Genomic DNA, 16,460 nt, shown 5'->3' on the forward strand with positions numbered 1-16,460 from the left:
GAAACTATAAATCCTTTAAAACTCATATCTCTCTCAATCGACCCACAATAGCAAAGTAAAATTCCAAAAGCATTGTGAAAACAAAGTGTTCAGCTGAGATTTACAAACAATGAGCATTGTGCAAATGTTTAGTGACGTAAAGTGGAGCAGCAAGTGAGTGAGGGTGCATCTACACCGTAGAATTAATGCAGTTTGGCACCACTTTAACTGCCGTGGCTGAGTGCTATGGAATCATGGAAGCTGTAGCTTGACAACATCTTTCTCCTCCTCTGAGCGATGACTACTCATCAAACTACAACTCCCAATTTCAACAGCATTGAGCCATGGCAGTCATACCGTGTAGATGTCCCTTGATAGTACTTAGGTGATCCCTCATAGCTTGAGGATGGTTGTCTTCCAGATGTGGTGTCTTGCTGGTGGGTCCGCCCTATTCTTGATCCGCATGTTCTCCCACATTGAGGACATCAGTTTCCAGACAGAAGACGGTCCCGGTCAGGGTTGGGTTGACGTGCCTCCTTCCTCTTGACATGCTTCTCCCTTTCCATTCGTGCCTCTTCGAATTCTGCAGCACTGCTGATCACAGCTGACCTCCAGTTAGAATCATAGAATCATAGAATCAAAGAGTTGGAAGAGACCTCCTGGGCCATCCAGCCCAACCCCATTCTGCCAAGAAGCAGGAATATTGCATTCAAATCACCCCTGACAGATGACCATCCAGCCTCTGCTTAAAAGCTTCCAAAGAAGGAGCCTCCACCACACTCCGGGGCAGAGAGTTCCACTGCTGAACGGCTCTCACAGTCAGGAAGTTCTTCCTCATGTTCAGATGGAATCTCCTCTCTTGCAGTTTGAAGCCATTGTTCCATTGCGTCCTAGTCTCCAAGGAAGCAGAGAACAAGCTTGCTCCCTCCTCCTCCCTGTGGCTTCCTCTCACATATTTATACATGGCTATCCTATCTCCTCTCATCCTTCTCTTCTTCAGGCTAAACATGCCCAGTTCCCTAAGCCACTCCTCATAGGGCTTGTTCTACAGACCCTTGATCTGCACCCTCCTCCCTGTGGCTTCCTCTCACATATTTATACATGGCTATCATGTCTCTTCTCAGCCTTCTCTTCAGGCTAAACATGCCCAGTTCCCTAAGCCGCTCCTCATAGGGCTTGTTCTCCAGACCCTTGATCATTTGAGTCGCCCTCCTCTGGACACATTCCAGCTTGTCAATATCTCTCTTGAATTGTGGTGCCCAGAATTGGACACAATATTCCAGGTGTGGTCTAACCAAGGCAGAATAGAGCATGGGGAGCATGACTTCCCTAGATCTAGACACTATGCTCCTCTTGATGCAGGCCAAAATCCCATTGGCTTTTTTTGCCGCCACATCACATGCCTGGCTCATGTTTAACTTGTTTTCCACGAGGACTCCAAGATCTTTTTCACACGTCCTGCTCTCGAGCCAGGCATTGTCCCCCATTCAGTATCTTTGCATTTCATTTTTTCCGCCAAAGTGGAGTGAGCGCTCCAAGTTTCCGCCAAGTTAGAGCGCTCAAGGACCAGGGCTTCCCAGTTCTTGGTGTTAGTATCTCCCTGAGAGAGGACGACACTGAATCAAGGAATGGGAGACCTTCCCTGGTGCCTTCATCTTTGAGGCCACGTCCTTGTTTACTTGCTCCACAGAGTTATGAAAGGCCAGGTATTTATTTGTCGTGTCAGAGCAACCAGTCCATTATATTACATTTCTAACAGAACAAAGCAAACAGACAAATACAAAACTTGTGAGTCTGGTAGTTGGTTAAATGTCCTTTGACCAGTATCTGGCCACTTAGAGTGCTTCCGGTGTTGCCACAAGGAGGTCCTCCCTTGTGCATCATGTGGCTGGGCTGAGGTTGCATCGCAGTAGGTGGTCAGTGGTTGGCTCTTCTCCACACTCGCATGTCGTGGATTCCACTTTGTGGCCCCATTTCTTAAGATTGGCTCTGCATCTCGTGGTGCCAGAGCGCAGTCTGTTCAGCGCCTTCCAAGTCACCCAGTCCTCTGTGTGCCCAGGGGGGAGTCTCTCATTGGGTATCAGCCATTGGTTGAGCTGCTGGGTTTGAGCCTGCCACTTTTGGACTCTCGCTTGCTGAGGTGTTCCAGCGAGTGTCTCTGTAGATCTTAGAAAACTATGTCTGGATTTAAGTGGTTGACGTGCTGGCTGATACCCAAACAGGGATGAGCTGGAGATGTCTCTGCCTTGGTTCTTTCACTATTGGCTGCTACTTCCCGGCGGATGTCAGGTGGTGCAATACCCGCTAAGCAGTGTGATTTCTCCAGTGGTGTAGGGCACAGACACCCCATGATAATGCGGCATGTCTCATGAAGAGCCACATCCACTGTTTGAGCGTGGTGAGATGTGTTCCACACTGGGCATGTGTACTCAGCAGCAGAGTAGCATAGCGCAAGGGCAGATGTCTTCACTGTGTCTGGTTGTGATCCCCAGGTTGTGCCAGTCAGCTTTCGTATGATATTGTTTCTAGCGCTCACTTTTTGCTTGATGTTCAGGCAGTGCTTCTTGTAGGTCAGAGCACGGTCCTGAGTGACTCCCAGGTACTTGGGTGCGCTGCAATGCTCCCGTGGGATTCCTTCCTTCCCAGGTAATAATCCTCAGAGCTCAGGATGCTTGTCTGTTCTGAAGGTGAAAGGCGCATGTCTGTGTTGTAGATGGGTTGGGGATCAGCTGGTTTTCCCTGTCATAGGCAGTAAGGGCACCTGGAGCTTCGGAGAGCTTCTGTTCAACCATCTCAAAGCTCCCTGCTTGAGCGGTGATGGCACGATCATCAGCATAGATGAAGCTCTCTGTCCCTTCTGGCAGTGGCTGGTCATTTGTGTAGATGTTGAACATGGATGGAGCAAGCACGCTCCCCTGAGGCAGGCCGTTCTTCTGTTTCCACCATTTGCTTCTCTGGCCCTGGAACTCAACAAAGAAGCTCCTGTTTTGTAGCAGGTTTCCTATGAGGCGGGTGAGGTGGTCGTCCTTTGGGATACTATACATTTTTCTTAGGAGGAGGCAGTGGTGGTTCACAGGTCTATGAAGACAGCTCCTGTGATCTGCTGCCTTTCAAAGCCATCTTCTATGTGCTGAGTCAGGTTCAGCACTTGCGATGTGCAGCTTCTGCCTTTCCTGAAGCCAGCTTGCTGTGGGATCAGACAGGGGTCTATATTTTCCGTAATTCTATGCAAAATAACTCTCTCCAGAACTTTGCAGAGGTGGCACAGCAGAGAGATTGGTCTGTAGCTTTTTGGGTCATTACGGTCTTTGCCTGGCTTCAGGATGGCGATGACTCTTGCTTTCCTCCAGATTTTGGGGATCTGACAGGATGCAGTGCAGGCCAGGTGACCCTTTCTGTGTTGTCCATAAATTGTAGAAAGTGAGGTAGTTCCATCTAGTACGAGTTCTCCGTAGCTTTTGTTTGAAGGGTTAACTTTCCTTTTTATGTGCTCTTGTCTTCAGACGATGTCCGCTGGAACGTGCTGCATACTACCACCACCAAGCAGCCGAAAACCACCAAGCCCCCTCCGAAGAAGACCCCAGGTAAAGGCAGAGAGTTGCACGAGGAAGCGAAGGCCTTCACCTCTTAAAGGGCTTCTCTCACTTCTGTGTTTAGATAATCTGAACTCTATTGTTTGTCCCAACTAAAACAGACCCATTGATTGACTCTGTAGGAATCTAGGATCTCCAGCACTTATGGACCCATAAGACCCATAAGAAGGGCTAGACCTTCTGGCAAGGAAACGAGTCCAATGTGGGCTAGGCAAAACTACGGTGAGGTGGATCAGTAATTGGTTGAATGGACGAACACAGAGGGTGATTCTCCCCAAGGCTTCCTCTTCATCCTGGAAAGAAGTGACGAGTGGAGTGTCGCAGGGTTCCGTCCGGGCCCGGTCCTGCTCAGGATCTTCATTCATGACTTCTTAGATGAAGGGCGAGAAGGCAGGATCATCAAGTTTGCAGACGACACCAAATGGGGAGGGAGAGCCAAGACTCCAGAGGACAGGAGCAGGACTCAAAGGGATCTCGACAGATTAGAGAAATGATGGGCCAAAACTAACAAAATGAAGTTCAACGGGGACAAATGCAAGAGACTCCACTTAGGCAGAAAAAACAAAATGCAAAGATACAAAATGGGGGATGATGAGGCCTGGCTCGAGAGCAGGACATGTGAAAAAGATCTTGGAGTCCTCATGGACAACAAGTTAAACATGTGTCAGGAATGTGATGTGGCGGCAAAAAAAAAGCCAATAGGATTTTGGCCTGCATCAAGAGGAGCCTAGTGTCTAGATCTAGGGAAGTCCTGCTCCCCATGCTCTATTCTGCTTTGGTTAGACCACTTTACCTGGAATATTGTGTCCAATTCTGGGCACCACAATTCAAGAGAAATATTGAGAAGCTGGAATGTGTCCAGAGGAGGGCGACTAAAATGATCAAGGGTCTGGAGAACAAGCCCTATGAGGAGCGGCTTAGGGAACTGGGCATGTTTAGCCTGAAGAAGAGAAGGCTGAGAGGAGATATGATGATAGCCATGTATAAATATGTGAGAGGAAGCCACAGGGAGGAGGAGGGAGCAAGCTTGTTTTCTGCTTCCCTGGAGAGTAGGACACAATGGAACAATGGCTTCAAACTACAGGAGAGGAGATTCCACCTGAACATGAGGAAGAACTTCCTGACTGTGAGAGCCGTTCAGCAGTGGAACTCTCTGCCCCAGAGTGTGGTGGAGGATCCTTCTTTGGAAGCTTTTAAGCAGAGGCTGGATGGCCATCTGTCAGGGGTGATTTGAATGCAATATTCCTGCTTCTTGGCAGAATGGGGCTGGACTGGATGGCCCAGGAGGTCTCTTACAACTCTTGGATTCTAGGATTCTATGATTCTAAGACCCATACTCTCCTCGGGCCATGTAGTCCAACCTCTTGTCCTTTTGATGGTTGGGTGTATCTGTGCTGGAACTGCACTGGGTCCAGATCCCTTTGTCTGGCTTCCTCTTCCATCGTTTTAGAGCAGTTACTTTTATTTTAGTTGGTTGCACTCCAGAGCAGGATCCCTTCCGACTTAAACACCATACATTTGAGTTAAAATAGCAAGCAGTTTATTGAAGGCAATAAAAGCCAAAGCAATACAAAGCAACCCACAGTAAAAGGTAAATCCAATTGGTTAGGAAGAAAAAGGAGCCATTGGTCCAAAGAGAAATAGTCCAAAGAAGTCCATGAAACTAGAGACTTGATTTCAAAGGGAAATAACAGCAAAAGCACGTAAGAATCTGTAGTAAGCTAATAGAATGGTCCATGAAGAAGGTCCTCCATGGTGCATGTGGCAGGGCTCAGGTTGCATTGCAGCAGGTGGTCAGTGGTTTGCTCTTCTCCACACTCGCATGTCGAGGATTCCACTTTGTGGCCCCATTTCTTGAGGTTGGTTCTTCATCTTGTGGTGCCAGAGCGCAGTCTGTTCAGCGCCTTCCAAGTCGCCCCGTCTTCTGTGTGCCCAGGGGGGAGTCTCTCATTCGGTATCAGATTCTGGGTTTGAGCCTGCCACTTTTGGACTCTCGCTTGCTGAGGTGTTCCAGCGAGTGTCTCTGTAGATCTTAGAAAACTATTTCTAGATTTAAGTCGTTGGCGTGCTGGATGATACCCAAACAGGGGATGAGCTGGAGATGTCTCTGCCTTGGTCCTTTCACTATTGGCTGCTCCTTCCTGGCGGATGTCAGGTGGTACAATACTGGCTAAGCAGTGTAATTTCTCCAGTGGTGTAGGGCGCAGACACCCCGTGATAATGCGGCATGTCTCATTAAGAGCCACATCCACTGTTTTAGCGTGGTGAGATGTGTTCCACACTGGGCATGCATACTCAGCAGCAGAATAGCACAGCGCAAGGGCAGATGTCTTCACTGTGTCTGGTTGTGATCCCCAGGTTGTGCCAGTCAGCTTTCGTATGATGTTGTTTCTAGCACCCACCTTTTGCTTGATGTTCAGGCAGTGCTTCTTGTAGGTCAGAGCACGGTCCAGAGTGACTCCTCCCAGGTATTTGGGTGCACTGCAATGCTCCAGTGGGGTTCCTTCCCAGGTGTTCTTCAGAGCTCGGGATGCTTGTCTGTTCTTGAGATGAAAGGCACATGTCTGTGTTTTGGATGGGTTGGGGATCAGCTGGTTTCCCCTGGAATAGGCAGTAAGAGCACCTAGAGCTTTGGAGAGCTTCTGTTCAACCATCTCAAAGCTCCCTGCTTGAGCAGTGATGGCACAATCATCAGCATAGATGAAACTCTCTGTCCCTTCTGGCCGTGGCTGGCCATTGGTGTAGATGTTGAACATGGATGGAGCAAGCACGCTCCCCTGAGGCCGGCCGTTCTTCTGTTTCCGCCATCTGCTTCTCTGGCCCTGGAACTCAACCAAAAAGCTCCTGTTCTGTAGCAGGTTTCCTATGAGGCGGGTGAGGTGGTCGTCCTTTGTGATACTATACATTTTTCTCAGGAGGAGGCAGCGGTGGTTCACAGTCTCATAGGCTGCTGACAGGTCTATGAAGACAGCTCCTGTGATCTGCTGCCTTTCAAAGCCATCTTCTATGTGCTGAGTCAGGTTCAGCACTTGCAATGTGCAGCTTTTGCCTTTCCTGAAGCCAGCTTGCTGTGGAATCAGACAAGGGTCTATATATATATATATATATATATATATATATATATATATATATTGCAAATGCTATATTCCAAAACCAAGGTTTTTACCAGCTTTCTGAAAGTCAGGAGGGAAGAGGCAGATCTAATCTCCAACGGGAGAGAGTTCCAGAGCTGAGGGGTCACCACCAAGAAGGCCCTGTCCCTCGTACCCACCAGATGTGATTGCGAGGGTGGTGGGACCGAGAGCAGGGCCCCTCCAGAAGATCTTAACAACCTTGATGGTTGATAGGGGAGAATCCGTTCGGGCATGTGTACTCAGCAGCAGAAAACATTGTGACCAAATACCATCGATACTATTAGGACTGCTCTTCAACCATCTGCTGATATCTGCAAGAACTTTCAGAAGAGTCAAGATTCCCCAAATGACCTTTGTTTTGTTTTTTAGCAAAAGATCCCATGGACTTTGACTTGTCTGATGCCTTGGATGACCAAAATGATGGAAGAGATGGTGGGATGCCCAATGTAAATCCTGGTGGCAGAGGTACGTGGAAACATCCAAAAAGACTCTCCCCATAAATGTATAGCCGAGTAATTGAGCAGCAGCAGTGTGACCCAACACCAGTCGCCAAAAGTGATACGAAGAACACCAACACACCGGCCAATGTTCCCTCTTCCCTATGAGGCTTTTCTTTGTAGTAAAATAATATAATTGCACTGTTTACAACAACAAGATTTCCATAAGACAAATAAACAAATACACAGTAGCTTTACACACAGCATCCTTCACACTGGAGCTTTCTCACATGAGGATTCTCTCACACAGAGGCTGTCCTCACTCTCCTCAGGATGACACTAGCTTTGGCCCACTGACTCTATCAGGCATTGGCCTACTCACTCTGCTCAGGAGGACACTAGCTTTGGCCCACTGACACGTAACAGGCTCCTACCTACTCACTCTTTTCAGGATGACACTAGCTTTGGCCCACTGACTCTTAACAGGTTTCGCCTACTCACACTCCTCAGGAAGACACTAACTGTGCCCCATTGACTCTTAACAGGCATTGGCCTACTCACTCTTCTCAGGACGACACTAGCTTTGGCCCACTGGCTCTAACAAGTTTGGCCTACTCACACTCCTCAGGACGACACTAACTGTGGCCCACTGACTCTAAAAGGCATTGGCCTACTCACTCTCCTCAGGACGACACTAGCTTTGGCCCACTGACTCTTAACAGGTTTCGCCTACTCACACTCCTCAGGAAGACACTAACTGTGCCCCATTGACTCTTAACAGGCATTGGCCTACTCACTCTTCTCAGGACGACACTAGCTTTGGCCCACTGGCTCTAACAAGTTTGGCCTACTCACACTCCTCAGGACGACACTAACTGTGGCCCACTGACTCTAAAAGGCATTGGCCTACTCACTCTCCTCAGGACGACACTAGCTTTGGCCCACTGACTCTTAACAGGTTTCGCCTACTCACACTCCTCAGGAAGACACTAACTGTGCCCCATTGACTCTTAACAGGCATTGGCCTACTCACTCTTCTCAGGACGACACTAGCTTTGGCCCACTGGCTCTAACAAGTTTGGCCTACTCACACTCCTCAGGACGACACTAACTGTGGCCCACTGACTCTAAAAGGCATTGGCCTACTCACTCTCCTCAGGACGACACTAGCTTTGGCCCACTGACTCTTAACAGGTTTCGCCTACTCACACTCCTCAGGAAGACACTAACTGTGCCCCATTGACTCTTAACAGGCATTGGCCTACTCACTCTTCTCAGGACGACACTAGCTTTGGCCCACTGGCTCTAACAAGTTTGGCCTACTCACACTCCTCAGGACGACACTAACTGTGGCCCACTGACTCTAAAAGGCATTGGCCTACTCACTCTCCTCAGGACGACACTAGCTTTGGCCCACTGACTCTTAACAGGTTTCGCCTACTCACACTCCTCAGGAAGACACTAACTGTGCCCCATTGACTCTTAACAGGCATTGGCCTACTCACTCTTCTCAGGACGACACTAGCTTTGGCCCACTGGCTCTAACAAGTTTGGCCTACTCACACTCCTCAGGACGACACTAACTGTGGCCCACTGACTCTAAAAGGCATTGGCCTACTCACTCTCCTCAGGACGACACTAGCTTTGGCCCACTGACTCTTAACAGGTTTCGCCTACTCACACTCCTCAGGAAGACACTAACTGTGCCCCATTGACTCTTAACAGGCATTGGCCTACTCACTCTTCTCAGGACGACACTAGCTTTGGCCCACTGGCTCTAACAAGTTTGGCCTACTCACACTCCTCAGGACGACACTAACTGTGGCCCACTGACTCTAAAAGGCATTGGCCTACTCACACTCCTCAGGACGACACTAGCTTTGGCCCACTGACTCTTAACAGGTTTCGCCTACTCACACTCCTCAGGGACACTAACTGTGCCCCATTGACTCTTAACAGGCATTGGCCTACTCACTCTTCTCAGGACGACACTAGCTTTGGCTCACTGGCTCTAACAAGTTTGGCCTACTCACACTCCTCAGGACGACACTAACTGTAACCCACTGGCTCTAACAGGCTTCAGCCTACTCACACTCCTCAGGACGACACTAGCTTTGGCCCACTGGCTCTAACAAGTCTGGCCTACTCACACTCCTCAGGACGACACTAACTGTAACCCACTGACTCTAACAGGCTTCGGCCTACTCACACTCCTCAGGATGACACTAGCTTTGGCCCACTGGCTCTAACAAGTCTGGCCTACTCACACTCCTCAGGACGACACTAACTGTAACCCACTGGCTCTGTCAGGCTTCAGCCTACTCACACTCCTCAGGATGACACTAGCTTTGGCCCATTGGCTCTAACAAGTTTCACCTACTCACACTCCTCAGGACGACACTAACTGTAACCCACTGACTCTAACAGGCTTCAGCCTACTCACACTCCTCAGGACGACACTAGCTTTGGCCCACTGGCTCTAACAAGTCTGGCCTACTCACACTCCTCAGGACGACACTAACTGTAACCCACTGACTCTGTCAGGCTTCAGCCTACTCACACTCCTCAGGACGACACTAGCTTTGGCCCATTGACTCTAACAAGTTTCACCTACTCACACTCCTCAGGACGACACTAACTGTAACCCACTGACTCTAACAGGCTTCAGCCTACTCACACTCCTCAGGACGACACTAGCTTTGGCCCACTGGCTCTAACAAGTTTGGCCTACTCACACTCCTCAGGACGACATTAACTGTAACCCACTGACTCTAACAGGCTTCAGCCTACTCACTCTTTCCGTGCTTGACTCACACTTTTGTCATCAAAAATACTGACAAAGGGCCCGAGGTTGTGAGGAATGGTGGGAGTTGAAGTCCAAAACACCTGGAGGGAGGGCCCAGGTTGGCTCATATGGACATGGAGAATATAGTTTCCATTGCGTTGTTTGGGTCCCTCGTTTCCCCATTGCTTCGTTTTGCGAGCGATGTTTGGTGCTTCGTGCCGAGAAGCGTGCCTTCCCGATCTCCTTCCCCTTCGTCCACTCTCAGGATGGTTGCATTTCCGCTTTAAGCGTGTCCCTGCCACGAATGCTATGACGATAGAGCGGGTGTTGGGGTCAGAATGTTATATTGCCTGATTTGCTTTCCTGGTTGCGGCCAGTGCCAACCCTAAACCAACTGCTATTTTCTGTGATCAGTTAATGAATAAAGAATCCCGTTCCAGGCTCGAAAGGTAGCGAAGGAAGAGGTGGAAGACCTGGTAAGGGGTCTCGCATGGGCTCCCGGCTGACCTTTCTCCACTCCCTTTGCAAACCTCTTGTCTTCTGCCCTCTTTCCCCTTCTAAGCATTTGGAAAGCCACCCTGTCTGCCCAGCGTGTTGGGGTTTTCCTTCTTCCGCTGCTAATTTCCCCCTATTAATCAGCATCACCCCTCCTTTCCCACTTGGATTCTCCCTCTTTCTATGGCATTTCCTGTATATTTTAGTTGGTTGCACTCCAGAGCAGGTTCCCTTCCGACTTAAACACCATACGGTTGAGTTAAAATAGCAAGCAGTTTAGTGAAGGCAATAATAGCCAAAGTAACAATTTCCCCCGCTGCTAATTTCCCCCTATTAATCAGCATCACCCCTCCTTTCCCACTTGGTTTCTCCCTCTTTCTACGGCATTTCCTGTATATTTTAGTTGGTTGCACTCCAGAGCAGGTTCCCTTCCGATTTTAAACACCATACAGTTGAGTTAAAATAGCAAGCAGTTTAGTGAAGGCAATAATAGGCAAAGCAATAATTTCCTCCTATTAATCAGCATCACCCCTCCTTTCCCACTTGGTTTCTCCCTCTTTCTATGGCATTTCCTGTTTCTGTGATTTGATCATCGCATCCCAGGGAAAGTAGCAAGGGGCCACAGTGGCCATGTAGTCCAACCCCTTGTCCTTTTGATGGTTCAGTGTATCTGTGCTAGAACAGGTCCAGATCCCTTTGTCTGGCCTCTTCTCCCATAGTTGTAGAGCAGTTACTTTTATATTAGTTTGTTGCACTCCAGAGCAGGATTCCTTCCGAGTAGAACACCATACGGTTGAGTTAAAATAGCAAGCAGTTTATTGAAGGCAATAATAGCCAAAGCAATAATTTCCCCCGCTGCTAATTTCCCCCTATTAATCAGCATCACCCCTCCTTTCCCACTTGGTTTCTCCCTCTTTCTATGGCATTTCCTGTATATTTTAGTTGGTTGCACTCCAGAGCAGGTTCCCTTCCGACTTAAACACCATACGGTTGAGTTAAAACAGCAAGCAGTTTAGTGAAGGCAATAATAGCCAAAGCAATAATTTCCCCCGCTGCTAATTTCCCCCTATTAATCAGCATCACCCCTCCTTTCCCACTTGGTTTCTCCCTCTTTCTATGGCATTTCCTGTATATTTTAGTTGGTTGCACTCCAGAGCAGGTTCCCTTCCGACTTAAACACCATACAGTTGGGTTAAAACAGCAAGCAGTTTAGTGAAGGCAATAATAGCCAAAGCAATAATTTCCCCCACTGCTAACTTCCCCCTATTAATCAGCATCACCCCTCCTTTCCCATTTGGTTTCTCCCTCTTTCTATGGCATTTCCTGTATATTTTAGTTGGTTGCACTCCAGAGCAGGTTCCCTTCCGACTTAAACACCATACGGTTGAGTTAAAATAGCAAGCAGTTTAGTGAAGGCAATAATAGCCAAAGCAATAATTTCGCCCGCTGCTAATTTCCCCCTATTAATCAGCATCACCTCTCCTTTCCCACTTGGTTTCTCCCTCTTCCTATTGCATTTCCTGTTTCTGTGATTTGATCATAGCATCCCAGGGAAAGTAGCAAGGGGCCACGGTGGCCATGTAGTCCAACCCCTTGTCCTTTTGATGGTTCAGTGTATCTTTGCTAGAACAGGTCCAGATCCCTTTGTCTGGCTTCCTCTCCCATAGTTTTAGCGCAGTTACTTTTATGTTAGTTTGTTGCACTCCAGAGCAGGATTCCTTCCAACTTAAACACCATACGGTTGAGTTAAAATAGCAAGCAGTTTATTGAAGGCAATAATCGCCAAAGCAATAATTTCCCCCGCTGCTAATTTCCCCCTATTAATCAGCATCACCCCTCCTTTCCCACTTGGTTTCTCCCTCTTTCTGTGATGTGATCATAGCATCCCAGAATAAGAAGCAAGGGGCCACGATGGCCATGTAGTCCAACCCCTTGTCCTTTTGATGGTTCAGTGTATCTGTGCTAGAACAAGTCCAGATCCCTTTGTCTGGCTTCCTCTCCCAAAGTTTTAGAGCAGTTACTTTTATGTTAGTTTGTTGCACTCCAGAGCCGGATCCCCTCTGACTTTAAACACCATACGGTTGAGTTAAAATAGCAAGCAGTTTATTGAAGGTATCAAAAGCCAAAGCAATAAAACGTAATCCAAAGTAAAGGTAAATCCAAGAAAAAGAGGCCATTAGTCCAATTAATCATTAATGCATCACTGGAGCAGGGTGTTTTTGTTTTTCCATCTCGACTAAAACAGGCTGTGGTCCGACCACTCCTGCAAAAGGCTTCCCTTGACTCCACGGTGCTGAACAACTACAGACCAATCTCCAATCTCCCTTTTCTGGGCAAGATGTTGGAGCGGGAGGTTGTCTCTCAGCTCCAGGGCTTTTTGGATGACATCAACTACCTGGATCAGTCACAGTCTGGCTTCAGGCCTGGCCACGGCACTGAGACGGCGTTGGTCACCTTGGTGGATGACCTCCGTAGAGAGCTGGACAGGGGGAGTGTGACCCTGTTGGTTCTCTTGGACATCTCAGTGGCTTTTGATACCATCGATCATGGTATCCTTCTGGGATGGCTCTCCGGGATGGGTCTTGGAGGCACGGCTTTGTCGTGGCTCCGATCCTTCCTGGAGGGTCGATCTCAGATGGTGAAGCTGGGAGACGCCTGCTCGGACCCCTGGCCTTTGACCTGTGGGGTCCCGCAAGGCTCTATCCTGTCCCCCATGCTCTTTAACATCTACATGAAACCTCTGGAAGAGGTCGTCCAGAGACTTGGAGTACGATGCCGTCTTTACGCAGATGACACCCAGGCTCGAAAGGTGCTTTCCCTCAGTTGGGACAAAGTGAGGAAATGTAAAGAATAATGACATCACACAACATGGTGGAGTAACTCGTACGAGCCGTTACAAGTGGAGCGGGGGTCCTATCTGAAGCCACTTTTCTAAAGAGCTGGGTTTGCACAACTTCTGCTTCTGCTTGCGTACTAAAAACCAGTGTGCCCTTTCCTATCCATGCCTAACTGGTACCAGCTTGTGTGAGATACTTGCAAACACTTCTCTTTTGCTTACTGTTAGCATATAAGAACTGAATGTGTTTTGGGCATTGGTGTTACGGGCTTGTTTGAGCAATTCCTTTCCTTTCAACGTTTCAGAACTTTCAGACGCTGACTTGGCCGATATCCTTGATGACGGAGGATACAAACCGGACAAGAAGAAAGGTAGGCCTTCTCTGACCGCTTTGCTCAAGACTCCCGGGGTTTGTCACATCTCCGTTCCAATTTTCCCGTTTCCATCCTTGCAAGGATGCCCTGTTTGGTCCCCGACGGTTCCTCCAGATTAGACTTCCTTTTTAGGGAAGATCTTCCATTGGGTGCCAGTTCATGAGTAACAGGTCCCATTGGTTTGAGAAGAGGAGTCCATTTACTACAGGAATACACCTGAACAATAGCTGGATGGCCCTCGAGGTCTCTTCCAACTCTAGGATTCTATGATTATATTACTTTATTCTATTATTATTATTATTATTACTATTATTATTATTTTTCTCTATTTATTATTGTATTTCCATTATTTTACTCTATTATTATTATTATTATTATTATTATGGCCCTCGAGGTCTCTTCCAACTCTAGGATTCTATGATTATATTACTTTATTCTATTATTATTATTACTATTATTATTATTATTCTCTATTTATTATTGTATTTCCATTATTTTACTCTATAATAATAATTATTATTATTATTATTATTATTATTATGGCCCAGGAGGTCTCTTCCAACTCTAGGATTCTATGATTATATTACTTTATTCTATTATTATTATTATTATTATTATTATTACATTTATTATTTTTCTCTAATTATTATTGTATTTCCATTATTTTACTCTATTATTATTATTATTATTATTATTATTATTATTATTATTATTATGGCCCAGGAGGTCTCTTCCAACTCTAGGATTCTATGATTATTTTACTTTATTCTGTTTTTATTATTATTATTATTATTATTATTATTATTATTATTACATTTATTATTTTTCGCTATTTATTTTTGTATTTCCATTATTCTACTCTATTATTATTATTATTATTATTATTATTATTACATTCATTATTTCACTTTATTATTATATTACATTTATTAATAATGTAATAATACATGGTTGTTGTTATTATTATTATATATGGTGGAGGCTTTTAAATAGAGGCTAAATGGCCATCTGTCAAGGGGGCTTTGAATGCAATTGTTCTGCTTCTTGGCAGAATGGGGTTGGACTGGATGGCCCTCGAGGTCTCTTTGAACTCTAAGATTCTATGATTATATTACTATTACTATTACTATTATTATTATTATTATTACATTTATTATTTTTTCCTCTATTTATTATTTTATTTCCATTATTTTACTCTATTATTATTATTACTATTATTACACCCATTATTTTACTTTATGACTATTATTACATTTATTTTACTTTATTATTATTTTACATTTATTAATAATGTAATAATACGTGGTTATTATTATAATAATAATATATGGTGGAGGCTCCTTCTTTGGAGGCTTTGAAACAGAGGCTGGATGGCCATCTGTCGGGGGTGCTTTGAATGCGATTTTCATGCTTCTTGGCAGAATGGGGTTGGAATGGATGATCGCACACTAGGTCTCTCCAAACTCAATGATTCTAACTTCCCGACTGTGAGAGCCGTTCAGCAGTGGAACTCTCTGCCCCATGAAGAGACCATGAAAATGAACAAAATCTGGCTACCAGTATTAAAAAACTCTAAAATTATAACAGCTAAACAACAGAGAGGAAAAAACCAGGCACAGATTAACACTTCCCAGCAACAGATTTTCCCAGACTCAGGCAGGCCTTCAAATGCTAATGAAGGTGATCAGCTAAACATTCACACCTAACTGCAGCAGGGAAGAGCTCCTTGCCCCACCCCAGCCATTCCACAGATATATAAACCCATTTTTCCTACTTCCAACAGACCTCACAACCTCTGAGGATGCTTGCCATAGATGCAGGCGAAACGTCAGGAGAAATGCCTCTAGAACATGGCTCTATAGCCCGAAAAAACCCACAAGTCTCTAGAAGCATTCTCTCCTGACTGTGAGAGCTGTTCAGCAGTGGAACTCTCTGCCCCGGAGTTTGGTGGAGGCTCCTTCTTTGGAGGCTTTGAAACAGAGGCTGGGTGGCCATCTGTCAGGGGTGCTTTGAATGCAATATTCCTGCTTCTTGACAGAACGGGGTTGGACTGGATGGCCCAGGAGGTCTCTAGAAGCATTCTCTCCTGACTGGGAGAGCCGTTCAGCAGTGGAACTCTCTGCCCCGGAGTGTGGTGGAGGCTCCTTCTTTGGAGGCTTTGAAACAGAGGCTGGATGGCCATCTGTCAGGGGTGATTTGAATGCAATTTTTCTGCTTCTTGGCAGAATGGGGTTGGACTGGATGGCCCATGAGGTCTCTAGAAGCATTCTCTCCTAACTGTGAGAGCTGTTCAGCAGTGGAACTCTCTGCCCTGGAGTGTGGTGGAAGCTCCTTCTTTGGAGGCTTTGAAACAGAGGCTGGATGGCCATCTGTCAGGGGGGGCTTTGAATGCAATTTTCCTGCTTCTTGGCAGAATGGGGTTGGACTGGAAGATGGCCCAGGAGGTCTCTAGAAGCATTCTCTCCTGACTGTGAGAGCTGTTAAGCAGTGGAACTCTCTGCCCTGGAGTGTGGTGGAAGCTCCTTCTTTGGAGGCTTTGTAACAGAGGCTGGATGGCCATCTGTCGGGGGTGCTTTGAATGCAATATTCCTGCTTCTTGGCAGAATGGGGTTGGACTGGATGGCCCAGGAGGTCTCTAGAAGCATTCTCTCCTGACTGTGAGAGCTGTTCAGCAGTGGAACTCTCTGCCTTAGAGTGTGGTGGAGGCTTCTTCTATGGAGGCTTTGAAACAGAGGCTGGATGGCCATCTGTCGGGGGTGCTTTGAATGCAATATTCCTGCTTCTTGACAGAACGGGGTTGGACTGGATGGCCCAGGAGGTCTCTAGA

At 46.8% G+C, this 16,460-nt stretch overlaps 1 protein-coding gene across 1 annotated transcript in view; it reads left to right on the forward strand.

The window, feature by feature from the left end:
* Window positions 1-16,460, forward strand: part of CD99L2 (CD99 molecule like 2) — a 102,656-nt gene that overhangs the window by 65,946 nt on the left and 20,250 nt on the right. The window contains exons 5-7 of the mRNA XM_067471695.1: window positions 3,483-3,563; window positions 7,076-7,171; window positions 13,565-13,630. Of these exons, the coding sequence (XP_067327796.1) occupies window positions 3,483-3,563; window positions 7,076-7,171; window positions 13,565-13,630 (243 nt within the window). The remainder of the gene's footprint in view (window positions 1-3,482; window positions 3,564-7,075; window positions 7,172-13,564; window positions 13,631-16,460) is intronic.

Source organism: Anolis sagrei, chromosome 10 (assembly GCF_037176765.1).
Source record: "Anolis sagrei isolate rAnoSag1 chromosome 10, rAnoSag1.mat, whole genome shotgun sequence".
Lineage (NCBI taxonomy): Eukaryota > Metazoa > Chordata > Lepidosauria > Squamata > Dactyloidae > Anolis > Anolis sagrei.